Source organism: Falco biarmicus, chromosome 11 (assembly GCF_023638135.1).
Source record: "Falco biarmicus isolate bFalBia1 chromosome 11, bFalBia1.pri, whole genome shotgun sequence".
Lineage (NCBI taxonomy): Eukaryota > Metazoa > Chordata > Aves > Falconiformes > Falconidae > Falco > Falco biarmicus.
Genome location: NC_079298.1, coordinates 12,910,906 through 12,929,741, shown reverse-complemented (window position 1 = coordinate 12,929,741; position 18,836 = coordinate 12,910,906). Strand labels below are relative to the sequence as shown.

The 18,836-nt window shown below is 52.7% G+C and overlaps 2 protein-coding genes across 3 annotated transcripts; one reads left to right on the top strand and one right to left on the bottom strand.

Annotated features, from left to right (window-relative positions):
• Window positions 1-899: 899 nt before the first annotated feature.
• On the top strand, window positions 900-4,458 carry NSUN4 (NOP2/Sun RNA methyltransferase 4). Its single transcript, XM_056356275.1, has 6 exons — window positions 900-1,028; window positions 1,415-1,845; window positions 2,005-2,159; window positions 2,325-2,479; window positions 3,145-3,269; window positions 4,036-4,458. Exons 1-6 carry the CDS (start codon window positions 927-929, stop codon window positions 4,307-4,309), a joined length of 1,242 nt encoding a protein of 413 aa, XP_056212250.1. The 5' UTR covers window positions 900-926; the 3' UTR covers window positions 4,310-4,458.
• A 562-nt stretch (window positions 4,459-5,020) lies between these two features.
• On the bottom strand, window positions 5,021-18,823 carry LOC130157109 (vitamin D3 hydroxylase-associated protein-like). 2 transcript variants are annotated; one of them, XM_056356274.1, is made up of 15 exons: window positions 15,182-18,815; window positions 13,722-13,835; window positions 13,265-13,408; window positions 12,174-12,307; window positions 11,585-11,791; window positions 11,052-11,092; window positions 10,700-10,824; window positions 9,938-10,063; window positions 9,012-9,109; window positions 8,815-8,914; window positions 7,925-7,968; window positions 7,354-7,393; window positions 6,771-6,879; window positions 6,273-6,418; window positions 5,021-5,625 (listed from the first exon to the last, which is right to left on the bottom strand). In XM_056356274.1, exons 1-15 carry the CDS (start codon window positions 15,389-15,391, stop codon window positions 5,500-5,502), a joined length of 1,764 nt encoding a protein of 587 aa, XP_056212249.1. In that variant the 5' UTR covers window positions 15,392-18,815; the 3' UTR covers window positions 5,021-5,499. The 2 variants fall into 2 exon arrangements, 1 of the variants encoding a protein (XP_056212249.1); XR_008824700.1 differs by having other exon boundaries at window positions 5,491-5,625; window positions 6,767-6,879; window positions 15,182-18,823.
• Window positions 18,824-18,836: the final 13 nt, after the last annotated feature.

Genomic DNA, 18,836 nt, shown 5'->3' with positions numbered 1-18,836 from the left:
GAAATCAGTGGGTGTTGGAGCCCAGTTTGTGGGAGGAGACTTTTTCCCACTTGTGGGAAAATCCTTGTTGTGCAGCTGTGATGTGCAGCAGCTGGAGCCTGATCCCATGGGAGAATTTATCTGTTGGAGACACGGAGATTATTACCAAGCCCCACAACACCAATACTGTTCATGCACTAAGTTCTGGCTAAATTAAAGGGAGTGACCCTTTTCTAGCAGAGTAGAGCTGAGGGAAGACTCTCAGCTGTTCCTCACTCACTGTCACCTACTGCCACCAGCCACTGGAAGAGCTTCCAGGCTGGGGTTGGCTTTGCCTTCTTGCTCGGAGTGACCGACCACGTGGCTGCAGATGGGCACAGTGGTGGTTCCACCTGCTGAAACCTCTGCCGGAGCAGGAAGGGTCACCGGGGGGAGGGGGGAACTGAAGCCCTTGTGTCTGAGTCACCAGCCCTTTCTGCTGACCTGGGACTGTCCTGCTCGTGCCCTGCCCGTTTTTCTTCCGAGGAGGATGTTTAGTAGCAAGAGAACTAGGAAGTTTCACAGGCATGTTACATGAAAAAGAAAATAACCTTCTCGGCTATTCAAAGTGGAAAGCAAAGCACCACCTTTTAGATCTGACTGTGCTACCAACACAGCCGTCCGTAATCCTCTTGCTGGTGGACTTCAAGTTCAGCCGCCAGCGCGGTGCCCAGGGGCTTTGCCAGGGTGAACGTCACACGTTAACTCCCGGAGCTGCGGGGGGGGGGGTCCCCTGGGGCACACGGTCCTGCCGCAGAGCCGAGGGGCTCCGTTGCTGGAACCTTCCCGGCAGCCGCTGCCCGAGCACCCCGCGGGGGCAATGGCCCCGGGGGGCGGTGCTGGGGGGGGAGGGGCGGGGGGTGCCGGTGCCGGTCCCGCCCCGGAAGGGCAGCGGCGGAGCGCGGGCGATGGCGGCGCTGAGCGGGCGGGCGGCGGCAGCGCTGCTGAGGCGGGGGCCGCCGCCGGGGCTGGCACCGGGGCCGCGCCGGCACCGCTACAAGAAGAAGTGGGTGAGCGGGGCCGGAGGGGGGACCCGCCGCACGCCGCCGCCCGTTTCGCTCCCCGTTGCATCCCCCTGCTCTCCCCCTCGCACCCTCTGCCTCTCGCGGCACCCTGCAGCACCCCCGCTCCTTACACCCCCGCTGCACCGCTGTGTAGGCAGCCGCTCCCCTCCCTGCGTGCCCGCCCCGTGCCCCCAGCCCCCTTCAGGCCTTCCCAGGGGACCACCAGCCCAGGGTGTCACGGGCACAGTCGCTTTCCGGGGCTGCAGAAAGGCCCCAGGGACTTTTGGCAGCACAGAACCCAGGACTGGATTCTCCCAGAAAAACTTTAAGGCTGGGGACAGTCGTTGGGATGTATTTTGTCTTTTAACATCTCTGGTATTTTTTCCCCCGAGGCTACCACGGCCCCCCGCATCCCGGCCACACGCCTGGCCCTGCACCACTTCGACACCACCTACAGCCTGCAGCTGAGGGACCTGTGGCCCTCCGTCCGAGCCAGCCTGCTCTGCGAGCAGAAGTACGGCGCCCTGCTCAACAACTTCTCTTCTGTCGACCACGTCACCCAAGAGCTGGAGCTGCTGAATGCCACCGATTTTATTTCCCAAGCCCACAAAGAGGCGCAGCAGTTGCAGCAGGGTGCAGCCACAAAGGAAGGGGGGAGAGGGGAAAACAGATCCCAGGAGGGCTCTGCCCGGGGCAGGACAGTGATGCAGGCAGAGGCGATGACAGAGGCAGAGACGTCACCACCACTTCGTGCTTCCATCAGCTCCAACATCAAATGTTACACCTTCCCCAGGGGTGACATCACACGTTTTCGCCCTGCACGGTGAGATCCCTGGGACGGACCACTCGCTGTCATTGCCAGCCTCGGGGCTGCACGTGTGTGAGCGCTCGCTGCTTCTCTGCATCCCTGCCCTCACTGCCCACTGCTGTTTTCTTTCTCTCTCACACGTTTGCTTTTTTTACGTAAACCGGTGATTTCCAGGCCGGATGTTCTGGGGCTCCTGGACTATTATCTCATGGATGCAGCATCTCTCCTGCCCGTCCTGGCGCTCAACGTGCAGCCGGATGACTCTGTCCTGGACCTCTGTGCGGCTCCGGGTGGCAAGACTCTGGCTCTGCTGCAGACTGGGGTTTGTGGTAAGTGGAGGTGGGTGTTCCTTGTCCCCATGTGTAAAACAGCGCTGGAAGAGTATGCTGTGCCCATGAATGTCTGACCGTTAATAATTTCTGGTTATAAGAGTTGGGAATCGGCTGTGTTTTTGCAAGAGTGACATTCCCAGTGTGCCCATTTTGGCCTCGCAGGGCATCTGGCGGCCAATGACATCTCCATTTCCCGGACAAAGAGGCTGTACCAGGTTCTCCAGAGCTACGTTCCCAAAGAAATCAGGGAAGCTGTGAGCGTCACATCCTGCGACGGAAGGGACTGGGAGCAGTTGAAAGGTAGCACCTTCCATAAGGTAGGTGATGGGGAGCCAGGGAAGGTAAACCCATCTAGTTCACTTTCCTCCTGTTTTAGAGGAAGACAGCAGCTTATCCTATGGTATAATTGTATGGTTTTCCATAATCTTAAATGCATAGAAAGAAGACTAAGCCATATATGGAGTAATATTTCCTCCTGCTATACCCTTCCTGCAGGATCTGGTGGATATGGGCAACTAGGGTTGTACCTGTTTAGTAGCTCCTAAAAATCCTGTTCTAATCCATCACCTGGAAGGGGTTAAACGTAAGGATTAGATAATTCTTGTATCTCATCTGTGTCCAGCTGCAGGAGCTGGGTTTGTTTCTCTGGGAGATGCCACTGCAGGAGCTGTGGCCATGTATCACTGTAGCCATAGGTACTGCAGTAACGCCTACCAGGAAGATGCACAGAGCAGAAAGGTTAAATGAGAACGTGTGTGTGTGAGTGTGATGTTATCCAGCACTTCTGTGTCTGTTCGCACATACCAGAAACAAAAAAGCAGCCAGACAAGTTACAGTTCATTGTGGGTGCACACCTGCGCTCAGGCAGCATCAGCTAGGTGCGTGGCAAGGGTGGAGGCGTTGGGCAAGAGGCAGGTGACACCAGGAGACTCACTGAGCTTGAGCTGGGCCCAGGACTGATGTAGGACCTCTGCTGCTGCAGGTCCTGGTGGATGTGCCCTGCACGACGGACAGGCACTCTGTAATGGAGGAGGAGAACAACATCTTCCACAAGAAACGAACCAAGGAGCGTCAGATGTTGCCCATGCTACAGCTGCAGCTGCTGATGTGAGCGAGCTCGATGCTGTGTTTTGATGCTGTTTGCGTTATGGTAGCAGTCCTCCATGGCCAGCACTGAAACCTCTTCTTCTTTTGTGTGTCCCCACCTGGGAAATGTGGAAACCATGTGTAGTTTTCTGGCCTAGCAGTAGTTGAACACATCAAAATAATAGTATGTGTAAGAAGGTGCAAATGTCCTCAGTCAGGTCACGTGTCCTTCCAGTCCCTAGCAGTGGCTATAGGAGGTAGGGAGAGGTGTCTAAAGGAACGGGGTGGCTGTAGCGTTGTTCTGCTGTGTGATCTCTCAGGTCCCGGCAGTCAGCCCTGGAGGATTCCCAAGTGTCCACATCTCCCAACATGGAGAGGACATGGGGGCACTTTGTCACCCCATTTCACTGGGAAGGATGGGTGGGCTGGCTGCAAGCTGGGTCAGTGAGGAAACAGATTGGAGAGTCCCATGGCAGCACTTGACCTGCAAGAGCCTCTTCTCCTGTATGTACTCTTATCCCATTCCCTTGGAGGTGAGTGCAGGATTACTCCTTCCAGCTGCTCTCCAGTAGTGTCTCTTCCATGTTAGGTACTTTATCAATCTAAGCACCTTTCTGACCCTGCTCTAAAACAGTCCTCAAGTTGCGGTGGCGCAGTGAGACTTTGAGCCTGTGGAGATAACTCCTACGAGTTATGTGTTGACTTCCCAGTTTCAGCGTGGGAATGCTGGTGCTCCACACAATCCTCCTTTTCCCGTGATGATGTGTGTGTTCGTTCTTGCTTGCAGGGCTGGGATTCTTGCTACCAAGCCAGGAGGAGAGGTGGTGTATTCTACGTGCTCCCTCTCCCCGCTGCAGAATGAGCATGTGATTGAGAGAGCAGTAGAAATCGCAGAAACCCAGTTTAACGTCAGTGTCCGCGTTGAGGACTTGAGCCACTTTCGGATACTCTTCCAGGACACATTTTGCTTCTTCTCAGACTGCCAGCTGGGGGAGCTTGTTCTGCCTAACCTCACAGCCAACTTCGGACCTATGTATTTCTGCAAATTATGTCGGATGTAGAGTGACAGACTGTGTTTGCTGGCTATCAGGAAATAACCCAGATTTCCAGGAAAAGCAAAACTGCTTTGTATTTATTTTTCTTTTTAAAATGTCCCAAAGGAAGTCTGCTTTTTTATGGCAGATTTAGAGAATAAATGACAAAGACCTGCTGTGGAATCTTCTGAATATTTATCTGTTGGAGACTGAGGTGTTTAATTTAGGAAAGAGAGAGATATCTTATCAGATGCAGCAATTTTTCTGTCCGCCTCGGATGGGGTAAATAGCCCTGTGTGGCTGCTGCTCTCTCCCTCCTGTCTGACTGCTTTGATCCTACATGAGCTGGTTTGAGTTAACAAACACCATCTGGGGATCTCAGCCTTTCTGACCCAGACCTCACCATCTGCATAATTGAGTTGCATCTGTCTCCGCTTATCTCCTACCTTCAGAAAGAGCAGCCTGAGGTCCTGAAATAAGAGGTTCCAAAGAATGCCCCTGCTGTGAAGTTGCAATATGCTTGGGATGCTTGAGATCTGGTGGTGGAAAAAGCTTGGTGCTGTCGAAGGGCCAGTGACTGTTGCCTTCCCTCACAGACAGGAAAGCTGTGGTGGAGAGGGAAGGTGTGAACATGCTAGATGCCATTTAATATCCAGTGGGAGGGTGTTTGCATGATTTTGAGTAATAACTGCCTTCATATAATCATAACCATCAGTGAAAGATTACTGGAGCTTATGGTAAGAGTTGCTTAATAGCTACATTTTTATTTTTGTGAGCGAAATACAGTGATGGGAAGGGTAGACAAGGCTGTATTCCTTACAGGGCAGCCCATAGTTACATCTATATGAAGTTACTCAGGTGCTAGCAAGAAAATAATGTTGAGCTTTTGTAATCACCTTCTCTCAGCATCACCCTGCTTCTGCAAGAGGCAGCATAGATGATGTGGGTAACCCCCCATCCGTGCCCATCCTTCCAGGAAGGTGCAGGTTCATAGATTTATCATTATTTGAACCCAGCTTAAACCAGTCCTCTGCCCTGCATGGCATCTTATTTCCTTACAGGATCTGTGCTTATTGGCAAGGAGGGTGTCAGGAAATTGCTTTTCCTTCCTCCTTCCCCCCTTGCTGTAATCCCCGCACTGCCGATTGCAAAAGAGAAGTTGTCCATGGTGTCCCTTTTGCCTTGCCGCTGGCCCCGCAGGCGTGGGACCACGGAGACTATGCTGCTCGCTTCTCCTGGCTGAGGGTCTCCACCTCCTTCATGAACCTGAGGCACAGCTCCTCCTGCCACGGCAAGGCCACACACTGCACAGCCACCGGCAGCCCCACGGCTCCTGCCACAGCCTGCAGCGGGGGCACAGCGGTGAGGGGTTACTGGGGTGCCCCAGCAGCTTTTGGAAACTTGGTTTAGGCATGTGGCTTGTCCCGGGGGGTGGTGGTGGAGGCTGAGCCCTGCCATTCAAGCAGCGTAAGTGCACTAGGGCAGAGGGAAGGCTGTTGCTGTTCTCGTGATAGAAATGGTTGCCAAATCTTGGGCAGCATGTTTAAGACACCCACACACCCCAGCCAGCTTGGCTTTGAGCTGTCTTGCAGCCAGATCCCTTTTCCTTCAGCATCCTCATTCCTGATCCATGCTCTGCTGACCGCCTGGGCCTGGCGAAGGCATCAGAGCAGGAGGAAAGTGCAGTGCAGTGCTGTGGGCTGTGACTGTCACAAGGACCTACTGAAAGAAGCCTGGCTGCGTGGCTCCTTTCTGGTTTCAGGCTATAATCCAGCCTAGGGGTGTGCACCCAGTCCCCCCAAAGCTTAGTGACTCATGGTTTTGGGGGCTTGTGAGAAAAGGGGTTTGCAAGGGGTATATAAAGAAGAGGTGATTTTTTTCTGCACTGTGCTCATACTGGTAGAGACATTGAGGAACCCCTGATTTCAGTGACACTATTACTTGAACGTCCATCAGCAATTTCTGCTCCACCACTTTCCATGTTGCATACCTGTTTCAGTGTCCGGTCCCAGGGGTCATCACAGCATCCTTGGTAAAGCTTTAGCTCTTCCTCATCAGCTTCTGTCACTGTGCTGACGGGTACAACTCCAGCGGGGAAGTTCAAGACATTGTACAGCATCGTGGAGGAGATGGCAGCTGAGAGAAGCAGAAAAGAGAATGCAGGTAGTCACAGCCTCCTGTCTTCCTTCAGGGTTACAAATTACATGGTCACTGAAGCCCCTGAGAACCAGCTGCTGCTGGGAGGAGAAATTGCACAGGGTTGGTCATCTGCAGGTCCAAGTTCTACTGCAAGAAAACTGCCATCAGATCACTTCATCCATGTGTCTTGCCCCCATCTGCTCAGATGATAGGTTTACGGTAGTTATTTTTCCTTCCTAATGCCCTTAATGCTTAGGTGGGTGGTTAAGCTCCATGGTAGTGGACGTTTCTGTCCAGTTGCAACCACTGTGGTCCTCTGCCCTCCCGGGAAGGTCCCAGACTCACTTACTGAGGAGTTTCCCGGGGTATCCTGTGGTGAAGGCAGGCCCCAGGACAGGGCACAGCACAACGTCCAGCCGAAGTTCCCTCCAGCGGGCGATGAACTCGGTGCGGTATGCCTTGGGGAGGAGAGGGAGATGATGCGGAGGTCATGTCCACACCTGGAGCATCTTGGCTTCTCTAGGGTATGCGCCAGGCTCTGGCATGGCCGAGAAGGCAGCCGCAGGGAACTGGGCGTGAGGGAAGAGGCAGGGAGCGTGTAAGTGTCTGCCTCCACAGCACGTGGCCAGCTTGCGGCCAGGAATTGGGAAGGTCCCTCTTTAGCTGTCCCCACTCCCAGGACAGCCTTCGTTGTGCTGGGACTGTTGAATGTGGGCGTTTGGGCATGAGCACTGTGGGCAACCAATAAAGTCATGGCTGGGTTGACCCAAAAGCCTATCTACCCCATCCCTGTCTCTCTTGTGCCTTTCCCTCCACCTTGCCTCCTCCCCCCTGCACACCACCTGTCCTAACTGATGACCCTCCGACCTGGCGCTTGCCGTAAAGCCTCGACTTGTAGCATGATGCCAGAAAGAAGAGTCCTCCAAACACACCTCTATTTGATGGTGATGATTCCACATCTCCTTCACTGACCTGCAAGTGGAAGTAGTAGCACCATTTTTAAGCTTTAAGAGGAGGAGGAGGAGGAGGAATTGCTTAAATAATCCTCCAGGCTGATAAGCCTCGGTCATTTTAGCGATTACTTATTGTACAATGCTTGTAACAATACTGATGTGTTGTTATACATCTTTCACAATTTGTCTGAAGTTTCCTTTGGCATTTGGCCAAACAATTAAGCAACAAACGTCTGGAAGCGATGGAGAGAGGTTTCTCTTGTGAACCTGGATGTGGTGGTCATTGCTGCTGCAGGCTTCCTGTACGACCTTACCCTTCCGAGCCCCCCAGTCCTTTCAGGATAACACTAGGGACAGCGCAACGCTGGGGAGATGTGTTCCTAAAGGCTGAAGCCATGCCCAGGATGGAGGGACAGCCTCTGCAGGGAGCAGGTCAGAACCTGTCATGAATCCAGGCTCCACCTCCCCCACCCCCACCACCCCCAAGGACACTTAGAGGAGAAGGTACCATGCATTTTCATGGACATCCCTGGGGACGATGCCAACTTACCTCATTCCACCCAAGGCGCTCAGATAGTCAGCCAGGCGGGGAAACTGGAAAGGCAAGAGGTTCCTGTTAGGGACATGACATGGGGGTGCAGTAACTCCAGCCATTCCAGGAAACACCTGGTCCTATGCTGCCTCTAGCCCTGGGGATGCTGCACTGAGGGCGAACGATGATGATTAAAAATGCTCCTCATGGTTCTGAATTTACTTTGTGTCCAATTTCTGATTGTTGATTCCCAATTTGTTACTTACAGCCCAATATTCCCTGTTCACAGAGGCATGCGCTGACTTGAACCAGCCTTTCATTATTTTTGATGAACCTGTTTTAGCTTGGTATCTCACAGAAACAAGACCTCTACAAGCATTTTGATTGCCTCTCACTCACTGCTACCTTTTTAATCCTGTCAGCTGAGAACAACCCAACCGGACAGAGAGGCAGAGGAAACAGAGGATGGAGGAGAGAAGCCCTACAAAAGGATGCTCAGCTGGTGAAAGGGCTACAGTGAGGGCCAGCCCGTATGAATCACCAGGACCCCCCCTGAAGGTGGGATCTCTGGGAGGCTTCCAGCACAGGGACAGAGCTGCAACCTCAGTCCCTCTATTGCAGTAATCCCAATGCACGAATCTGTACGAAACGGGGCACTGCTAGGTCTAGCATTTGAAGAACCACTCACACTAATCTTGTACAGCTTTTGGCTGGTTCTTCTCTCCTTTCCCTTTACACTGGGTAAATCCCAGCAGAGGTCTCAAACGACCTTCCAAAGTGATTGTATATGCTTTGGCCTGAAATCCCAGTGTTTCCAGTTAAAGGTGTCTCTTGGTACCGTCACACTTCCAAGCACCTCAAGACCTTGCTGACACCACTCTGCTTTGAGCCGGAGGCCAGGGACTCACCAGAGGTTTAAGAATCAGAGCCAGTAGCTTCTTCCCCACCCTCGGGATCTTGCAGCAGTTCACCTGTGATTTCAAGTTTGGATCTACAGTATCTCCTGTGCTGAGAGATGACAAGAGGAGGGGATCATGCCGGAGACGGTAGTGCTCGTTTTGCCTGTGTGTTGTGCTCATGGGCATGCCAGAGGGCTCCTACTTACAACATGTCCAACCAAGCACGGCCTCCATCAGCAAAAAAGGTCTTCAGAAACAGTTCAGTCATGACGTGGTGGATCCGAGGTGGAGAAAAGGGCACCAGCTGCACCAAAACACAAGGCTATGTGAAAGCCTGGGGGTGTGAATGATTTCCAGGGTCTGTCTGTGGATATACTTAAAAGGCAGAGCAGCACCTGCCAGCGGAGGCCCTATTTCAATCCCATACCAGCCCAGGCATCTCCCTGTGGGATTATTCCTCCCTGACAGCTATTTGGCTCAGCTCCGAGATCTCTCCAGAGCTGTCTCCTCCTCCATGCTGCTCCAGGCAGCCACTGAGCCAGAAACTGCCCTAGTTTCCTGCCTGTCCCAGCAGAACTGAAATCTCAGACATGGACTCACTTTGCTGTGAAAAGCACTACTAGCATGTTTCCACAGGTAGGTCTAGATGGAGGGAAAGGTATTTTCCATCCCATGCCCCGTGGCCCTTTTCCCTCAGTGGTCCAGGATGGAGAGAGGTCTCCATGGGCATTGGGGAGGAAGGAGAAAAACACCTCTCAGAGCCCAGCTGGGGAAGGACAGACCCAGCAAATGCTGGGATAACCTTCCAGGGTCAAATGCAGCACTTCGTGGCTGCTGCTGTCCGGTGTGGACCACAGCCCCCAGGAGAGCGGAGATGGAGTTATTAACACTCCTGGCCCCTTGCAGGTACAAGTTTGCTAATTGCAAGTGCTGTTTGCCCACGAGAAGCAGTGCTGCTGCCCCGGGTGGGCATGTGTACGTGGCTGTAGTAACTTAATCTCATACCTCTGGTAGGTCATTTATTGCACAGCTGGGCTTGGGAGCTATGTCTGGTTTCTGAGGGGCAACTTCAGCGGCGAGGAGCCGAGCTGGGGATCCCCCGGGGAGAAGAGCGCGGGGTGGCTGTGCTCACCTGGTGCCCGGCTGCCTGCAGAGCCCCCCTGGTGTCCTGCACTGCCCGCCGCATGCAGGGGGGCAGCGGGAAGTAGCCGTCTGTGTCGTAGTAGCCGATGCGCAGGGGAGCACAGCTGGAGTACACCTGGAGAAAAGAGCCACCACTGAAGCATTGCCAGCCCTGCTCCGGCTAGGACTGCCCCCATGCTGAAGCCCGCTGCAGAAGGGGACAAAAGCCCCAGATGTTAGGGAGTAACTAATTTTCTGGTTTGCTCCTTATAGTTCCCATAGGTCACCCTTTCCAATTGTCCACCCCCACCTTTTTCTCCAGCGTCCCCTTCATCCCTCCCCTCAGGCAGAGCACAGCCACTCAAGACCAGTAGATTCAACCATTGCTACAAAGGATGGAGGTGGGGAAACCTGAAGTTCATCTGCTGCAGAGGGAAAGGGAATGTCCTCAGTCAGATTTGCTGCAAGGGTTTCTGATCCTGTCTCATCTTCCCCTAAAAACCTCCAGCTTTTTGGTCCTGGTGTTGCCTTCCTTCCCACCCTTTTCTGGGGTCTCTCAGTCTAATAAGCTATACGCCAACTGAGAAGGCAGAAAGGATACCTACTTATTAACCTATTTTTTTCTAATAATTATGAATTGTGCCCTCAAAAAGAGCTAACAAGTTACTGGAAACCAGTACTGTAAAGATAACTGGACCATTAAAGAATGCATATGTTGAGTGTGCAGCACCCTCAAAAGAACCAGGGCCTGCTGACTTAGGGGCTTACTTACCTCCTCGTTGAAGGGGATAGGGGGCACGGTGGGGTCCAGCCGGAACATCTCCTCGCAGAGCAGCGCCTTCATGCAGAGGGCCAGGCTGTCCACGTCCCTTGCCATCGGCCCCAGTGCACAACGAACTGGAGTGGGGACGAAAGCAAACATCCCCATTGAGCAAATGGATGTGCCAAACACTGGTCCACCCTCCCCCCTGCACAGCCACTTGGCTGCAAGGGATGATCAGGCAACGGAGGATGTTTCAGATGGATTCCAGACAGATCTTGGTTGTCTCAGGCTTTCCTCAGGCACAGAGGAGGGCATAGGGCTTTTCACAGCATATAGAGAAAAGCAATTAAAATTCAGGTACCTGCCACGATCCCACCGACTGGGACACCTGCTCCGGACAGGCTATGTGAAAAGAAAAAGCAGCGTATTGTCATTTCAGTAATGGTGGGATATTCCCAATATGTTTGAATAGCATAGCGGGGTCTTCAGTTCAGGACCCAAACCAGAAGGAAATTATTAAAAGCATTTGACTTGGGTCACGGGAAACAAAAAATGTTGGTCAAAATGAAAAAAAAAAAACAACCAAACAAAAACCCCACCACAAACCCCCAACCAATCTTAGTTTTAGTTTAACCAAAAATGTTCCCTTTTGGCACCATTTAACCACTTTGCTCCCCTTTTCCTTTTAACTCCAGGCCAGATTTACGACGCAAACAGCCATTTCCCCACGCAATGTAGCAACGCTGCCTGTTGGGAGAGGATTTGAGCAAAGCAAGCCAGCTTCAAGAAACTCTCCTCTCGTTTTCCCCCAGGTACTCAGTGAGCACCTTGCCCCCTCCGCTCAGTTTGACAATTAGCAGGGTCCTTGCAGGGCGGGGAGACCCCGGCACCTACCTGAGCCTTTCGGTGGTGGGTTTGAGCCCGCACAGCCCGCAGAAGCTGGAGGGCAGGCGGATGCTGCCACCCATGTCCGAGCCGATGCCCAGGATGGAGCCTCCCCCTGCGATCAGAGCTCCCTCCCCTCCCGAGGAGCCCCCGGGGCTCTTCTGGTGGTTGAAGGGGTTCAAGGTCTGGCCAAAGGTGGGATTGCTGCAGTCGTAGCTGGGGAGAAGAAAACCAGCAAGTGGGCTGTCAGGAACAGCCTAATGCGTTGAGTTTGTTGGCTCTCCCCTGCAGTGAGCTTATGTGGCATCGCCAACCCCATCCTTCCACCCTGCAAATCCCTCAGGACATTCCCATGAGACGCTGCTCTCCCTCCCGTGTGCAACTGCACTTAATTTCTCTTATGTCATGGTAGGTTTGTTCCTCTTAATCTTATCTGAAGGCTATTTTCAGTTGAACTGAGATTATTGGCAGCTGATGGAAGAGGAACTCGTCCACACAACATCTCAGGAGGCAGGAAGGAGCCTGTCCCAGGACCTACAGGTTAGGGTTTAGCTTCAGGAGCACAACCAGAGGAAAGATTTCCAATGATGTATGTTACTTGAAGAGGGACTGGGGCACGTTGGTCATTGCAAATGGGATGGCCCCCTGTCTCTTCAAAACCTTGACTAGGACGCTGTCCTCCTGCACTGGAGTGCCCAGGCATTGCACAAGCCCACAGGTCGACAGGTGCCCCTGCAGAGAGGAGAAGTGACAACAATATGGTCAGCGCAGCTCCCCTGAGGTTTTGGAAGGAAGACCTGGCGTCCCTCTCTTGGGCAGGGAGAGGGCAGGTACTAACCTGCTCCCTGGCAAGCCCTTGCGTGAAGGACCAAGGACTCCCTCTCCTTCCATCCTTGGTAGAGGGCTGCCAAACATTTACTGGGTTAAGGCTTCTCCTGAAGCTGTCCTTGCCCTTTTCCATGCTATTTCTCTCTCCTGACCCGGGTCCAGTGCCATAGATGCACTAGCTCAGGAACAAACCCATTGTCCTGCTGTCCAAATAAAGCCACCAGTGGATGTTCAGGGAGGGAATATACACCCCAGACAAACACAGTGTGATCCTTTCTCAGTGAACCTGGGTGTCTGGGGCTTGCTTTGGGCTTACAGCCCTCTTAACTGTGTTGGTCAGTCAGCAAGGAGGAGGAGGAGACTGCCTGACAAGTTCAGCTCAGGAGTGTGTGGTCAGTCCTCATCAGGGCTTGTCTGTGAGGGGTTCTCTGGTGTGGCTCATGCACAGGCTCTTTGCTAAAGGGACTCAGCAGCCAACGAGGTTTTGAGGTTATCAGTTCCTCCCACTAGTGACTTTCTAGAAGCTGAGGCCTATTCTTACCCCTGATGCTGCAAACCTCTGAGAAGAGGTCTGAGTTATGGCCCAAACAGCCATGTAGCCCAGTTTGTGCTGCCCCATGTATCAGAGAAGAAATTGTGTGGGTGTGTAACTGTTCACCCCTTGGGTTTTTTTCTGATGGAAGCTTCTAATTGTCAGGATTGCAGCTGTAATGAGATGTGAGGCCACAGCCTCAGACCCAGCCAGGCTCCCCATGGCTTAAGCAGAGGTGGATTGGGCCCCTTCCCTGTTCTCTGTGTCCCACCACTTCGCCACCCCGCCCAGCTTACGATGGGACACTTCACGGGCACAAAGGGAAGCACCTTGTGGCTGATGTGATCCTTGATGCTGATGGGGATGCCATAGAGCAGCCCTTTCTCCCTCTGCCGTTGTATTTCTTGGAGCTGCTCCTCACACTCTGGGATGAAATGTCGCACGCAGTTTGTCTGCTGAGTCACTTCCAGGGCCTTTGACGGACACATGGAGAAATAGGTGTTAGCGAAGAACAGCATTGTTACACAGCACACAGCTGCACTCAGCAGCTACCTGGATCTTCAAAACACGGGCTAGTGGCTTGGCATGAATGGTAACCCCCTTCCCAGAGCGTTAAGCCATCTCAAAGGACTGTCTACTGATGGCTCTGACCCAGGAGGCAGAGAGGTCCTTGCTTTTTCTCTCCTGGTATCCGCTATATTGAAGACTTGTCATAATCTTGCTCCAACAAGTCATCTCAGCCACCAGCCCAGACACCATGGCAAGGAGAACGTGACAGGCACTCACCTTCTCTAAGTAGGTGTAGAGGACGGTCTTGGGGGACAGAGACCCTTCCTGCAGTCTCCCAGTGAGTTCCAGCAGGGGCAGGGAGAGGATGGCATCCGTCTGGACACTGGGAACCTGCAAGGGGAAGATGAAGGGGGTGCCAGGACAGAAGCTCCAGCTGCCCTTTGGCTCAGAGGGGATAAGTCTCTTCGGTTCTGCCAACACTATCAAAAGAGCTTGCTGGAAAGGCAGACCCTGCATGTGAGGTGTTCAGACCTTGAGCTGCTGAGTGTTTCATCCTGAGTTTGGATGTCATGGACGTGATGCAAACAGAGGAACCCAGCTGTCTCTGAAGGTGCAGATGAGCTTCAGGCACCCACTGCAGCCAGAGGGCAAGGCAGTGCCTCACATCAGAGCCTTCCTCCTGGCACCGTGGGACTTAACCTCTTGGTCAGTAGGTATCTCAGCTGAGCAAATACCAGCCTGGGCAGAAGGTACCAAAGGTGTTGCACACAAGTTGCAGGCTGGTCCTTCACCCTTCAGGAGGGGTACAGGCAGTGTAGGTCAGCCTGGGCTGAGGACAAACAGCTCAAGCCCAGCAAACTGCAGAGAAGTCAGCAGGGTCTCACAGGTGGTGGGTAAGGTCTACTCAGGTGAAGAGAACTGGCAGTTCTCAGCACCACCAGCTTTTTTTTTTTTAAGATTTTATATATATATTTAAGAAAAAAAGGTTGTAAAGATACGTATCCTTTTAGCTAGTATGCTTTATCTCCAGGTGTGGTCTAACCGGTACCTACTTAGAAGGAAATGGAGCAGGAAAGAAAGGTGGTTAGAAATCAGTGCTGAGGTAGGAATTCAGAGCCACATCCATGCTGGTTGTAAGCCTGCCTCATTTGTCCCTGTGTCACGTCCTGGTTGCTCCAGGGGACACTGAATGCCCTGTGTTTCATTAGTGTTAAATTAGGCCAGCCATCTTCTGGGCAGCCTGCTGGGCCAGGAGGTCCCACTTGCTGGGAACCCTAGTGAAAGCCCTTTTGGAGGCTCCAGGAACCATCCAGAGGCCAGGTTTCAGAGACAAAGATATAGGAGTGTGGACAGATGTGTAAACTTAGAGTCAAGAAGAAGAAAAAGCTTTCTTGCTTCTACCCATAGAGGCAAGAGACATTTCTAGATCCCAAAATAACTGTATTTTGGATCAATACAGGTCCAGTGTTTCATCACCTGTGTTGTCCAAAACCTCTTCCTAGTGAGTAATTCACATCTCCCTGGCTCTAAACTCCTACCACATCTCATCCAGCTTGAGGAGAACAGTGAAGTCCCTTCCTCCCAAGGCAGCCTTTCCTCTTGTTGAGGCTGCTGGCACATCTCCCCATGACTCCTCCTTATAAAAGCTATGGAGGCATGAGCTGGAAGAAGGAGCTGAAGAACGACATCAGCAGGCACCTTGGTGGGACTCAGACCCCCCCAGAGAGATGGGTTACCTGCTCCCTGAACTGCTGGACAGCCTTTGCCATTTTCTTCACGCCCTCATCCCGGGTTCTCCGAGCCTCTTCCATTTTCTTCTGGATCTGCCTTTTGCCCAGCCATTTCCAGACCACCGCGGCTGCCGCCGAGCCGCAGAGCAGGGTGAGGGCAGCAGAAGGATCCACCTCCCTCTCTGGCAGGAGCTGTCTCAGCTGTTGCTGGATCATGACGTGGCCTTCTGATCTCTGGGGATGGAGTGAGAAAGAAAAGCAAGGCAGGAGCAGGAGACCTTCCCTGCCTTCCCAGACCTGTCCCCCCTCCCAGCATCACTGCCTCGGGTCAGCAAATAGTTTGTAAGTCCAAAGCTGACCCCTGCAAAGCTGCCTTCAGTGGAGCGTGCAGTGGAGAATGATTGACTGGGAAATGAAAAAGGTGAAGTTTGTCCATTGAACCTTGGGGCATCGGGTTTATAGGGGCTTTTTGGACTGTGGGAAGTTCTCTGCTGGGGAGGAAGGGCTGTGGGACCAGTTGAACAAAAGAAGCAAGGAAATAGCTGCTCTTCTATTTCCTGCGGAGCCTGAGAGGACAATGGGAGAAGAGGAAAAAACAGCTTGAAATCATAAGACTTCCCTGCACAGGGATGGGGAACAATCCGACAAGAGGATGCATAGCTGTGGGGTACCCCACTCACTCATCAAATCCCGTAGCCTGTGCTGCTCCCATGGTGGCCAGAGGCTGTTTCAGGAGACCTGTGGGGCAGGGCTCAGCACCGCCATCACGTCTGCATGCACCGTGTCCTACCCCATGACAAAGCACGCTGCTATTGCCTTAGGAGTGGAAAATCCCAAGGGCTGCAGGCCAGAAGCAAACTGTTTCCAACAGATGTTGAGGCAGCTGGTGTCTGAGGTCTTTCCAGCACAGCTGCCACTCACTACAAGCACACAAGAACCATGCGCTGAGCCGGAGCCAACAACCCAGCTAACATCAGCCCCAAAACAAATGCCACGGTCTGTCTGTCATCTTTGTGAGTTGGGGATGGTGGGTCCTCCTATGGGTCCCATCTTGAAAAAGGTTTCTAGGCAGCTAGATGGGGCATTGCAAAACTTTGCAAGGTTGCACCTGATGGCCAGAGGCCCAGAACGTGATCCTGCTTCAACAGAGTGAGGAACCGGATGTGGAAAGGAAGGTGAAGAGTCTTTTCCCACCAGGGCCAGGTAGTCCTCTAATGCTTGATTTTTCATCCGTTGTCATGTCTGTTCTTAGCAGGTGTAAGAGTTCGGTAAGTGTCCGGAGCTGACAGCACGGTACCAAATGAAGCTGACCTTTTACCGCGTTCCCTTCCAGTGGCACCCTTGCTCAGAGGATGGCTCCTCAGCCAAGGAACTGCTGGTTTTACAAAAGCGGGGACTTGGGGACATGCCTGCAGCCCGTCCTGCTCCTAGCCCATGGTGCTGGCTGCAGCAGATGCCTCTGGCAGGGGCACCTGAACAGGTCAGCACACGGCAATACCAGCCCTCTCCCAGCCTCCGGGAATCCACGCAGGGGCTTCCTGAGGTACAGGTGGGCTCTTTGCCTATGTGGCAGCAGTTGTGGGAAGATTTTTCCCCATGCTGGGAAGTGTCAGGGGATTGGCTTCCCACATCCACTTGTGCACTGGGACCTGTGCTCTGATCCTGCCCTTCAGATGCTCAGCAAATATTTAACAGAGCCAGAGCCAGCTGTGGCCGGACTGACTTGGTGTTTCAAAGGGCAGATTTACCAGCAGGTGCAGCTGCGTTTCCAGGTGGCTGGATGCTGCTGAGGATGCCCCTTTCCCTATTAATGTGTGAGCATCTCCACCTCCTTTGGGAACCGGAGGTACAGCTCCTGCTGCCACAAAGCCATGCACAGCATGGCCACAGGCAGCCCCACAGCTCCTGCCACAGCCTGCAGCAAGGATGCGGCCAGTGGGGAGTGACTGGAGGGAGCGAAGGTTAACTCCATCCTCAGGACTGGGATGGTTTCAAAATCCAAGCTGGTTTTGCACCCTCACACAGTAGACCTGCTCAGGCACTCCAAGAGCCATACGGAATTAAGGTGTCCCTGCCACGGAGGGGAGCAGCTGCACTGGGGCAGATGGGCTGGGTCACAGCGGGTGGCTTTGTGTGGACCCACAACTAGCCAAAGGGGAGCAAGGGGTGCTTGGGAGAAAAGTCTGCTGAGAAAGAGACCACTGTCCGCATGGGGAAACTGAGGCAGGGAAGCCAAGGTATGTCCCAAGTCCATGCCGGAGGAGACGGACCTGCCTGACTCATAGCTCAGCGTTCGCTCCTCCACATTGCACTGCCGTGCACTAAACAACCAAGGCCAAGAGCAACATCTTTGCAATTTTTTTTGCACCTGAATCAACCCAAGTCCAAGGTCAAACTCACCAGTGGGGTTAAAGCCAAGACCCTTTCCGCAGGAAGAGTCAGCCTGTAGCAGCTGGCTTGGGAGTTCACTGTACCATCCACAACAGCACCCTCACTTTGGACCATCACAGAAGAAAGGCAGTTGGACCAACTCAGACAGGCCACTCCTGTCCCCAGCAAAAGCTCCGCTGTCTTTCCTTGCAAAAAGAAAACTGCACTGACTCACCGCCATCACACTCCATCCAACACCTTCGGCTCTCAAGCAGGCTGGGTTTTGACAGAAATTTTCTATAACTAAACTATCATCCCTCTAAATTGGTAATAATTATTTTTAAGTCAGCTTTGACTCCATTTCCATTAAAATAGAAAAGACCAAATCCTGACAGTTGCATCTGTTCATTTTTTTGGAACCAAACGCTCTGATGTGCTTTTTCAAAACAGTTTACAAAATGAGGTATGTTAACTACACTGCTCTGAATGAATTTTAAAGACATTTCACGAAACGTTGAAATCACAGGGGGCTGGTCCCCTCTGGAGAGCTTGTTTTGCCTGGCTCAGAGGGCTGAATAAGTATTTTCTGGGAACTTTCCAGTTTCTGATTCATTTCAGCCTGGAATATCTATTGGAAGCATCAGACTTTCCTCAATTCCAGTCCAACTCCACCAACACTTACAGAACTTAACAGCCGATAAGAAATTTGCCACTACTTCATCTGCACCTTTCCAACAACCAAGAGCATCAGTGGACAGGTGAAGGTCTGTTTCTATCAATCCTTTTCCACATTGCTCAGCCAGGACCCTGTTGGTTCTCACTGAATAAATATAGCAGGATGGGGAGGGAAACGTCCCGTACCAACCCTCACACCTCTGACGGCAGGGACCGCTTGCTCTCCTGACCATCCCTACATCTTTCCTACTTTTGTGGGTATGGCACTGTTTTCCTTGGGCCTTTTCCATAGCCAGGTGGGTTGTATGGATCCTACTTACAGCTTCTCCAAGTTGTTTTACCAAGCAAGACAGAGACACTATCAGTAAAGGTGTTGCAGAGAGCTGTTGGCTCTTCACCAGAAGTCCAGGAGCATTCCAACTTCTTCCATCACGCCTGGTGTCTTGCCCAGGTCTGTCCCCACTGCGAGAAAACAGAGACTTGTGTCCTGATGGTGAAGGACTGGGATGTTCCCAGCTGCTCCATGGCTGGGCACAAAGCTTTTCACTGGTCTCAGTATGGGCAAACAGGGCAGAGGGAAGCCAGGTGATTTGAGTGTGAAGTAGGAGAACTGTAA

Bases quoted from the DNA above. Each gene is read 5' to 3' on its own strand.
- NSUN4 (XM_056356275.1), top strand. From the start codon at position 927: ATGGCGGCGCTGAGCGGGCGGGCGGCGGCAGCGCTGCTGAGGCGGGGG. The intron at 2,480-3,144 runs GTAGGTGATGGG...CTGCTGCTGCAG, and splicing joins AAGGTAGCACCTTCCATAAG to GTCCTGGTGGATGTGCCCTG. The intron at 3,270-4,035 runs GTGAGCGAGCTC...TCTTGCTTGCAG, and splicing joins CTACAGCTGCAGCTGCTGAT to GGCTGGGATTCTTGCTACCA.
- LOC130157109 (XM_056356274.1), bottom strand. From the start codon at position 15,391: ATGATCCAGCAACAGCTGAGACAGCTCCTGCCAGAGAGGGAGGTGGAT. The intron at 11,093-11,584 runs GTAGGTGCCGGG...CTTTTCACATAG, and splicing joins CCCACCACCGAAAGGCTCAG to CCTGTCCGGAGCAGGTGTCC. The intron at 10,064-10,699 runs GTAAGTAAGCCC...TCTTTTCTCCAG, and splicing joins CTATCCCCTTCAACGAGGAG to GTGTACTCCAGCTGTGCTCC.